Genomic DNA, 10,599 nt, shown 5'->3' with positions numbered 1-10,599 from the left:
ATCTTTTTTCCTTCTTAGCATTTGGATTGTCAATTCTGAATGGTGGATAAAGGTCATTTATCACAGTCTGCCTGTTGATGGCCTATTTTAATAAGTGCCAAATGACCAGAAATTCTCTGGTGTTTTGGGACGTAGCTTAGTCAAAAAGGCTCAAATTTCCCAGGGGAAAATGGTGGAGTTTGTCCATGTGTCATGCAATTGCTATTATTATACTTACAGGCCATCCAAATAAATTCATCACCCTTCTCCCTTCTACTGTCTTCCTGGTGGCCTTTTCTCCACCAGAACCAAATATCTGTAACTAACTTGCATCTGAATTCTGTATCTTGTCTGACCTTTACTCTCTGGGAGGTAGTCCCAGATCCAGGGGTGAAATCCAGCAGGTTCTGACAGGTTCTGGAGAACTAGTAGCGGAAATTTTGAGCAGTTCAGAGAACAGGCAAATACCACCTCTGGCTGGCCCCAAAGTGGGATGGGAATGGAGATTTTGCAATATCCTTCCCCCAGGAGTGGGGAGGGAATGGGGATTTTTCAGTATCCTTCCCCTAGAGTGGGATGGGAATGGAAATTTTGCAGTATCCTTCCCCTGCCATGCCCAAGCCACACCCACCAAGTCACATCACACCCACCAAACCACACCCACAGAACTGGTAGTATAAAAATTTGGATTTCACCCCTGCCCAGATCTAAGGCTGCCTTCCTAGCTCAACAAGAAATGGTGGACCATCGATGGTCAAAATGGGTGGCCCCAGAGCAGTTAGCTGAACAGGGAAGACAGAGATTAAAATCCATGGAAGCTCCCTAGAGAAATCATGCTTTCTCACCCTACAGGACTGCAAGAAAAAAAAAACCATGGCAAAAGGAGCCTTGAATGCTACAATGAACTGGTATCAAAGCATATAAATAAATAAATCCAGCAGGACTTCACATGGATACAGTATTCCATCTCCGGCATTTTAAGGTTCTCCCTTCTTTTTGTGAAGGTTTAATTTTCAATGGCCTGACAAAAGTTCAGGGAGAACAAAAAAAACGTATCATTTCCTCACATGCACGAGCTCATAATTTTTTAATCAAGGGAAAAAAGCACGGAAAGCAGAGACGTTACACAAATTAAAAAGAAAAAAGAAAAAAGCAAAGAACTATTTTCTTTCGGTCAACCATCCCCAAGTTTCAGCTTTTTGGGAAGTTTTCCCCCCAAGAGTTACAACAGTGCTTATAAAACAGCATACAAATCGAACATAATGAAAAACAACGTAATCCCAATCACACCTTGGGCCCTCCTCGTCTACCTTGTGTCTCTCCCCATCACAACAACCAAGTTCTCACACACGATCTCAGAGGCGATGCGAGCAGCTAAGACACAACGCATCTTCTTTTAGGAGGTCTTTTGGGTCTTGAAATAAGAGGGAAAAAAGCTGCAGGGAATTCGGAAAGTCCAGCAGTGATCTGATCAAAATCCTGTCTTGTCCTGTTTACTTGGGAATTGCAGAATAACAGAATAAGGCAGAAGACCGTGGAGGTCTTCTACTCCAAACTTCTGTTTGAGCAGGACATCCTTACAGAATCATGGAATAACAGAGTTGGAAGGGACCGTGGAGATCTTCTACTCCAAACCTCTGCTCAAGCAGGAGATCCTATAACCATTCTGGACAAATGGAGATCCAGTCTCTTCTTGAAAACCTCCAATGATGGAGCACCCACAAGTTCTGGGGGCAAGCCGTCCCACTTCTCAAACTTGGTTTCTGGGAAGACATGCCTAGTTGGGAAAGCCAAAACAGACAACAGGGGAATTCCTTTCTTGATCTAACACCCACGCCAACGAGTCACCAAGGAAGACTTCAAGATAAAGCAGCCTCTGCCACATTTGCTTCTAGGTCCACATCCTTTGGGACCTTCTAAAAAATGAAACACAGAGTTGGCCACAGACAGACTGAATGAAGATGAAGGTAATCAGTCAGCACATTTGCCTAACAACAAAGGATCTTTCGTGGCTTATCAAAAGCTGACTCGGGATCTTCAAGAACTGATCGAAGGCTGATTCAGGACCTTCCAGGGATGATAAATGATTTTTCTTTCCAATTGAACAGAATCAGCCTGATTCACCTAGGAACACAATCCACAAAGAAGGGAAACTACAAACAGGAGTTCAGCCGCATCCCCCGATGATGCCCAGCCTAGTGAGTTGAACTTCTGCACTTGAATTACGGATAAGCTGAACTAAAACGGCCCCAAAGGGTGAGGTGGGGCGAAGTCCCTGTTGCATCGATGGGTCAGGAAGCAGGTGTCCCTTTCAGGAGAGCCAAGGGCCGCCCAGCAGTTTCGGAGGCAGACACCGGAGGCAAGGCGCAGCTGTGCTGCAGAAGGCGCTGCTTGCAGGCGAAAGCCTTGGGGCACAGGCCGCACTTGTAGGGCTTCTCCCCCGTGTGGGTGCGGAGGTGCTTTTGCAGGTGGTGCTTCTGCATGAAACTCTTCGGGCAGAGCGGGCACTGGTGGGGCCGTTCCCGTGTGTGGGTGCGCTGGTGTTTGGCCAGGTGATGCCGTCGGACAAAGTGCTTCCCGCAGTCTGCGCAGTGGAAGGGGCGTTCTCCTGTGTGGGTCCGAAAATGATTGGTCAGCTTGCTTTTGTCAGTGAAGCTCTTCTCGCATGCCGGGCATTGGTGAGGCCGGGCACCCGTGTGGCTCATCTGGTGACGTAGCAGGTGATCCGAGCGCCCAAAACGCCGGGGACAGTAGGGACAACCCAGGGGGTCCTTAGGGATGGGCTCGGCAGGTGCTTCCCGGTGGGTGTTCTGATGGAGCAGCAGCTGGACGTGGAGCCGGAAGCGTTGATGGCACAGAGGACAAGCCCACAGCTCCTCTCCCGGCAGTCCGACTGATGGCTGCCCTGTCTCTTGAGGGGACATCAGAGGGCTCCCGTTCACAAGCGGTGAGGACAGATTTCGTCTTGAAGAGGTGAGGCTTCTGTAACTTTGCGGGCGCTCTTGGTGGCCAATCTGACATTGCCGGTGGACATTGGCGGCTGCTTCTTCAGCCGGACTGCCCTCGTTGGCGCTGAAATCGGCTGTTTCTCCTGGAGAGTCCCTCGGCCACATACAGGAATCGAAGTCCTCTTCTTTCTTTATAATTCTTTCCACAAATGTTTCTCCCGCCATCATCCAGGTCTCGTGGGCTGCAGAGTCGTCCTCTGGCTCCATTTTGATTAAGATGTGATTTGTCGCGAGGGCTGCGGGAAATAAGGACAGCATAAACCCAACATTCATCATGGTTTAGTCCCACCACACAAATAGGAACGCACAGCACATCCCAAAACCAGTTTTTTGCAACTTTGGCAAACTTCAAGATGGGTGGATTTCAACTCCTAGAATTTCCCAGAGGCCTAGGGAATTCTAGTTTAAATCCACTCATCTTGAAGATGCCAGGGTTGAGAAATACTGTCCCAAACCCTACCATTTTCTTTAAAAAATGCTTTTTTTATTTAACAATTAATGTAAATCAGCATTTCTCAACCTCAACCACTTTCAAATGTGTGGACTCCAGCTCCCAGAATTTCCTAGCATGCTAGCTGGGGAATTCTGGGAGCTGAAGACCACACAACTCACAAGTTCCTGAGAAACCATGCTGGGGATCATCAACAATCCTTTGCTGAGAATTGATGTTGAGGGATTCAACAAAACCCAAAACTCTGCAGTAAACTTGAAAAGACCGAAGAGAAGAATTGGGGTGAATGAAAAAAACAGACTAACATTTAGAGGATTTTGAGCGAATGATTCTGGGAGTGGCTTTTGCAAAATGGCTCTTTCTCTAATATAAGACACGGATACTACAAGGCTGAATGCAGATCACGCCCAGCAAATACAAGTCAAAAAGGCTTCCTTATTTTACAAGGAATTTGGGTCCTGTGCTTGACTTTCATGGATGGTGGCGCATGAGGACAGCTGAAGGAATATTCTCGAGTCTAGGCCAGATCGCTTGATGACAACAATAATAATTTATTAAATTTACAGGTTGCCCAACTCTAAGTGAGTTCAGGCAGTTTACAAATTGTTACAAAAATACTTCAAACATTTGAAACCAAGTAGCAATACAAAAAGCAAAAGGAAAAAGATGGCGAAGGAATACACCCAGATCAAAGGAGGGAGGAGGAGGAGGAGGAGGACTGTAAGCTCTCTAAGCTTGGTGGTTTTCTTGCAGATGTTTTAGAACCCAACAAGGTAACATCATCTATGCCAGAAGACTTAGTTAGAAGGCTTCTAGCACTGATGCTCTTGCCTAGTTGGGTCATGAAACGTCTGCAAGAAAACACCCAAACTCAGAGAGGATCGAGGATCCCATAGATGTCATCGCCCTCCTCCCCCTCCCCGCAACACCCACCCTTCAAGCACTGATGTTGTTACCTATGTAGATCATGAAACATCTGCAAGAAAACTACCAAGCGAGTGAGGGACTCAGAGCTTCCATTGTTTCAGAGTTTGATTCAGAGACCGACATCAAAGGACACCAGAGAGTTAAAGGAGCACCAATTTTAGTGGATATGATATGGACATTTAAGGTCCCGCTTTGGACTTTTGAAAACTATAGATACAAACATTTTAGAGCAAATAAAAAAGTTCATTCAAAACTGACATACACAGATTTGCAATTATTTCAATGGCTGGAGTCACTCTGCAACTCACACATGACTTGCCGGTTTGGGTTTAACCAGCAAATCCCGGCAATTCGGGGAGCCGAAGAAAGAATTTCTGGCTTGTTTAGCAGGTGATGCAACCAAGATACTGGTTCCCTCTGAGAGGAACAAACCAGAGTAACTGGTTTGTACAACACCCTAAACCTTCCAGACCGAACCATTTCCATGTTTGCCAGGCTGAAAAAGTTAGTAGGAAAAATGATGTTTGTTTATGGCTAAGTCATATCATTTAAGACATCCCCCCCCGCCCCCAAAAGGACAGTTTTCCTTAAATTCTTTCAATTTGTTTTATATTTATTTATCGGGGTTTTTATTTTTAAGCATTTAAAGAATCAACCACTTCTTAATGTATTTTGGAAAAGGATTTTGGGGCAGTTATAAGTTGCTCCTGTTTGAGTAGTGCGGTGGCCTAGAGGTGGAGCTCTCGCTCTCATAATCAGGAGGCTGTGAGTTCCATCTTAGATAGAGGCAGATATTTCTCACTCCGAGCACAATGAGAATATATCTGCTGAACAAAACTCCGCATTAGCGTCAGGAAGGGCATCTGGCCATTAAACACTGCTAGCTTTATTCAGTTGCCCAGACTCCACCCCACAAGGAATTATGGGGTTGTTAAATGATGATGATGATGTTAGATGCCCTGTTCATTTAGACAGTTTTACACAATCCAAAAATTAACACACATGCCCCTCAACTCTGATCCATGGTCAGGGGGAAAAACAAGGACCACACACAAAGCCATTTCTTCACATCTCTAATTTATTTCTCAGTTTCCACAGAACGACAAAGAAAAAAAGAAATCCAGAAAATATACATTTTAAAAAAAAAGTGTCCTCCTCAGACTCATTTGAGTTCACCCAATAGCGAACCAAGAGGTCACCTCTGGACAGTCCCCCGTCTCCAGGACTTTGACATGGAGACTTTGTGGTTAGGGGAACAACACAATACCTACAGTATTGTACACTGCAAAGAAGACTGAAACGACAATCCTGGAAGTCCTTGGCTACTACCCCTTTTGTTAGCTTTCGCCGTTTGGAAGCATCGTTAAGAGACCCCGTACAAAAATGCCTCGCTACAATAGAGCGCCAACGTCTCCGGGAATCTGAACTCCGGGCTAGAGAGGGGGAGTTCACCCAGAACACGTCTTTTTGAGGTAGCGTGGTGTCCTCACAGGAGCGGACTAAATGAAGATGGCGTCCAGCAGGGCTTCCCGGACAGCCGTACCCATCAGCCTGTTCTGCTCACGCAGGTGGATTTTCTGGTGCTGGAGAAGATGTTGCTTCTGGGTGAAGCTTTTATCACACTCGTCACAACGGTAGGGCCTCTCTCCAGTGTGGATGCGCTGGTGCCGGACCAGATCCGAGGGGTGGCTAAAGTTCTTGCCACAGTAGAGGCAGGCTAGGGAACTGCCACCACGCCCGGAATGCAGCCGCTGGTGCGTGACAAGGCTCTTCTTTTGGGAGAAACTCTCCGGGCACCGGCTGCAGCGGTACGGTCGTTCACGCCCATGGCTCTTGGGGTGCTGTCGATAGGCCGACTTGACATTGAAGGTCTTCACACACTTGGCGCCGCTGTACGGCTTGTCTGCTCCAGGACCCCGAGGAAGGGGCTTCAAATTATGGCTTTGCTTGAAGGTCTCCTCGCAGGCCACCGAGGTGTACCCTCCGCCCCCGGTGTGGATGTGCTGGTGGAGGGTGAACTGCTGCTTGTAGGTGAAGCTCTTTTCACAGGCCGCCGGTGCAGCAGCATGGCTTTTCTGGTGGCACACGAGGCTCTTGTAAAGGCGGAAACGTTTCCCGCAGTCCGGGCAGGCGAACATTTTGTCCTCTGGGCGGTCACGGGAGTCCATCAAGGCATCAGGACTGCCGAAGCCGCCTTCTCCAGCCAAGGCCTCTTCTTCCTGTCCGGGATTCTCGGCGTGCCTTCGCTGTTGTACAAAGTACCGGCTGCCGATGGAGGCTGCTTGGGGGTGAGCGTGGAGGAGCGTCTCATCCGTGCACTTGAGCCCCAAGCTTTCGCACAACGCTCGCTGAGCTTGGAGCACCTCGGCTTTGAAGACCAACCCGTCATCTGGGGGGATTGAAAGAAAAGGTCATGGGGCATGCTTCTCCCAACGGACACGGATTTATCCACCCAGCGGGCTGCCCTGGTCAATGGGCTAGGAAGACCCTCTTTGTGCACAGCTGGAAGACCCTGCGTTCCAGCCTCGTCGCAGGACACCTGCCTATATGCCACACGAGGGAACCCAGCCTCTTCCCTGCCCTGCAGCAAGTGTAGTTCGCTTTCCTTCTGCGAGAAGGAAATGCCGCCGGATCTGGCTGTGCATGATGGGAGGAAGCCAATCAGCTCTTGCAGGGACCTCGTGGGGGAGAAGATATGCAGTTGGTCGCAAGAGTAAACAGATACACAGACGCTACAGCAGCCGTTAACTCCAGAACTGGGTTGCATAAGTCAGTTTTGATAGGTCTGGCATATTTGTGAACCGTCACTAAGGTTATCCCAAAAGTGCTTTGCCAAAAGGCAACTGAGACTTAGAATAACTTTATTGTCACTTTAAATGTACACACATCGACATACATTAAAATGAAATTTCATCACATACAGCTCTCAAAGGGTCACCACCTCCAGTGTACACTACATAAACATGACAAAATAAAAAAATATGCATATACCCAGACATATTATATGACATGTATAAAGTCCACAACTGGACTTTCTTGCTTGCTTTCCTTGAAAACGTTTCGCTTCTTCAGTTCACTGAACTGAACTTCACTTCATTCTTCAGTTCATCCCGGAAGAAGCTTCTGCGATGAGAAGCGAAAGGTTTTCAAGGGGGAAAAAAAAATCTAGACAGTCAAGTTGCCTTTTGGAAAAAGAACATCTCTGGGATAACCCTGATGTGGAGGACTGAGACTCTCTGTAAACGTTGCTAAGGTTGAAAGTCTATCTGTAATTCATAAAGGATTCACTTTATGGCCAGGTGCACTGGGCACATCGTTGGCATCACTGTCCACCTCACCCTGGATCATTGTACCCCACCTGGTCGGGAACATGACTGTGTTCCCAGAGCAGGGGGCAAGCAAGTAAGTGCGTTTTAGCAAGTCTTGAATACGGAAAGACAAAAGGGAGAGAAGCAACATTGCCGTCCTTTGTCCCACACCCCAAGGCACCTGCGGGAAAAAGTCCGAAATGGAAAGGGGGTTAGCTTTGTCCTTACATGAAGTTCTTTGCTCTCCCGGCAACTCCTTGCAGCTCGCCGACCTGCTCCTCCCAGCCTAGGTCTTTGTCCAGGTGGCCTCTAAACCAGCCTTGTTCAATCTCCGGAGTCTCCACCTCGGAGCCTCCAAGCCTCTTGGTCATCCTCACTCTGGCCTCTGCCACCCTCTGCCACCAACTCCACCCTGGGGACATGCCCGGAGGTCCTGCTCCCAAGATGGACCTGCATTCATTGCCTCCGTCCCAGGGATCGGTTTCCCCTTCCCAGATCAGACGAGGCATCTGATCCACAGCATTTGAGCAGTGAAACCACATCAAAAATAGCTCAGCCCAAGATAAGGGGCCATGGTCTAGCAAGGAATGGAAGAAACTCAACCCTAAGACAGAAAGCAAACATGATCCACTCCTGACCATGGACATGAACCCCGAGAAGCTTCAGTTTGTCCCATGAAATTTAAAGGATTGAACGAAGACAATGGGGAAGGGGATCTAGTGGAGAATCTCCAGCTAGAGTAGAGGGTGGTGAAAAGAGATCCTCCCCCTTAAGACCCCCCCAAAGCCTTTCTCTGCCTCTTCCCATGTGAATGTAGTTGGTCTGGCAAGATTCTTGTAAATAGGCAAGCAGCAATCAAGAAGCAACTTGGATCGGCTCACGGCATTATTCTGTTTTTTTGCGCCCGACGTAAACCCAGATAACAAGATTGCCTTTTGCTAGCTTGTTCCTGGGAATGCAGACCCACTCCTTCCTCCGTCCTCACCTGCTTTGCCCTGCCTAAAAGGAACCCAACCGGTGTCTGTGTGTGTTAAATACATACTGGACATAAAGTGAAAGTAAGTCCACTCCCTTTGCTTTGGACTCTACATCAACACCAAAGCTTCTAAGGTAACTGCATCATCTGTTGTGAGCCTTGAGCGTTGGGGGCAGCGGTCCCCAACTTTTCTGGCTTGGCGGCCCAGGAGGGGGGAGGGAAGATAGTTCCTTGTGAGTGGCAGGCAGGCACAGATAAGCACATGCAGCTACATTTGGGTGAATGGTGGGTGCTCTCAGCTGCTGCTTGAGCAAAGGGAGTTTCGCACGCGAGCACTTGGGCGAGGAAGCTTCATGTTCTAGAGCCAGCGGCTGCCGCTCACGTGAAAGGTACGCTTGCCTGCCACCTGTGTGGCCAGTTCTAAACAGGCCACAGCCCGGTAGTAGACCATGGCCATGGGTTAGGGACCTTTTGGTTAGGGAGATGGCCACATCTCTGGACATGTCCCAAAGGTGCTTTTTCAAAACACAACTGGAGTTATCTTGGGGGGTTTTCCCCCCTTGAAAACATTTCGCTTCTCATCCAAGAAGCTTCTTCAATTCTCTGAGAATGAGAAGCAAAACGTTTTCAAGGGAGAAAAAAACAAGAGAAGTCCACTTTTGAAAAAGCACATTTGGGATAGCAGTGACCTGGATGGTGGAGAACCTCCGTAGACACTTCTGGACACGGGTTCTAAACATTGTGATGGGCATCCCAGAAGGGACCGTTGGGAAAGGAGGCGAGACACAGAACACCCAGAACGTTTTAGCCTGCGCAGGGAATCCTCAACTTATGACTATAATTGGGACCAGAATTTCAGCTGCTAAGCAAGATGATTGTCAATCATGCCTGATTTTTACGACCTTTTGGCCGCAGTTGTTAAGCAAATCATTGCAGCTGTTAAGCAGATCATGCGGTCATTAAGTGAATCTGGCTTCTCCCATTTGCTGGTCAAAAGCCAGCTGGCAAGGTCCCAAATGGCAATTCCACAACCCCTGGGATGCTAACAACCGTCGCAAATACATGCTTGAATATTGATCACGTGACCGAGAGGATGCTGCGACGGTCGAAAATGCAAGGACCAGTCCTTAGTCACTTTTTTCTTTGAACTGTCGCTAAACGGATGGTTGTTAAGTCGAACACTCCCTATATCCAGAGGATACTAACGCACCCTGAACTTCCTCCAAGAATTCACACAAGAGAGAAAGCAATGAATCAGAAACAGAGACACCAATCAAAGGAACGTAACCGGGCCAAAGGACCATGACGAGCTTCTCGCCTCCCAAGTCTTTGGGCTACAAGACTGGTGGGGAGACATGGGTGAGGATGGTGGAGCTCATTGGGGGTGGAAAATGGCCTACAAAGCAGCAGAAAGAATGCCTGACCCCTGCCTAAACCCCAGAGACCATTCTCCACAGCGGACAGACAGGCAGACAACCTGGAAGGAAGAAGTTAACAGTGACCATCTAAAGGAAAGTCTACAGGCTGGAAAGAAGAAAACCACAGAAAGCCTCAAAGCATTGATAATCAACCCCCCCCCCCCACTCCAAAGAGGACCGTCTTCTCAGGTGGGGGGATGAGAAGATGCAGCCCGCCCACGCCCCCAGCAGCTGGAATGGAATACAGGTACTCCTCAACTTACGACCAAAGCAGAGCCTAACATTTCCACTGCTAAGCGAGAGAGTTGCGAAGGGAGTTTTGCCTCATTTTCCAACCTTTCTTGCCACTGTTGTTCAGTGAATCCCTGAAGTTGTCGAGATCGCAACACGAATGTTAAGTGAATTTGGCTTCCGGCTGGACAAAAGATCGCCAAAGAGGGACCATGTGATCCCCCCCGGGACACTGTAACCATCCTAAATAGGAACTGTTTGCCAAGCATCTGAATTTCAATCCCATCGCCTTGGGAATGCT

At 48.3% G+C, this 10,599-nt stretch overlaps 1 protein-coding gene across 12 annotated transcripts in view; it reads right to left on the bottom strand.

Annotated features, from left to right (window-relative positions):
- Positions 1-1,047: 1,047 nt before the first annotated feature.
- LOC117673267 (zinc finger protein 783-like) overlaps positions 1,048-10,599 on the bottom strand; it is a 40,004-nt gene continuing 30,452 nt past the window's right edge. For 6 of the 12 annotated variants that reach the window (XM_034430552.3, XM_087894294.1, XM_034430551.3 and 3 more), the window contains one exon: positions 1,048-3,223. In XM_034430552.3, the coding sequence (XP_034286443.1) occupies positions 2,271-3,223 (953 nt within the window). In that variant the 3' untranslated portion in view covers positions 1,048-2,270. Of the gene's footprint in view, positions 3,224-5,425; positions 6,755-10,599 lie in introns of those variants that run through there. The other 6 variants (XM_087894290.1, XM_087894295.1, XM_034430556.3 and 3 more) reach the window with 1 other exon arrangement.

The sequence above is a fragment of the Pantherophis guttatus genome, chromosome 4 (assembly GCF_059756535.1).
Source record: "Pantherophis guttatus breed Tessera chromosome 4, ASM5975653v1, whole genome shotgun sequence".
Classification (NCBI taxonomy): Eukaryota; Metazoa; Chordata; class Lepidosauria; order Squamata; family Colubridae; genus Pantherophis; species Pantherophis guttatus.
The sequence above is the reverse complement of the archived record's forward strand: the minus strand, read 5'-3'. Positions and strand labels throughout refer to the sequence as shown.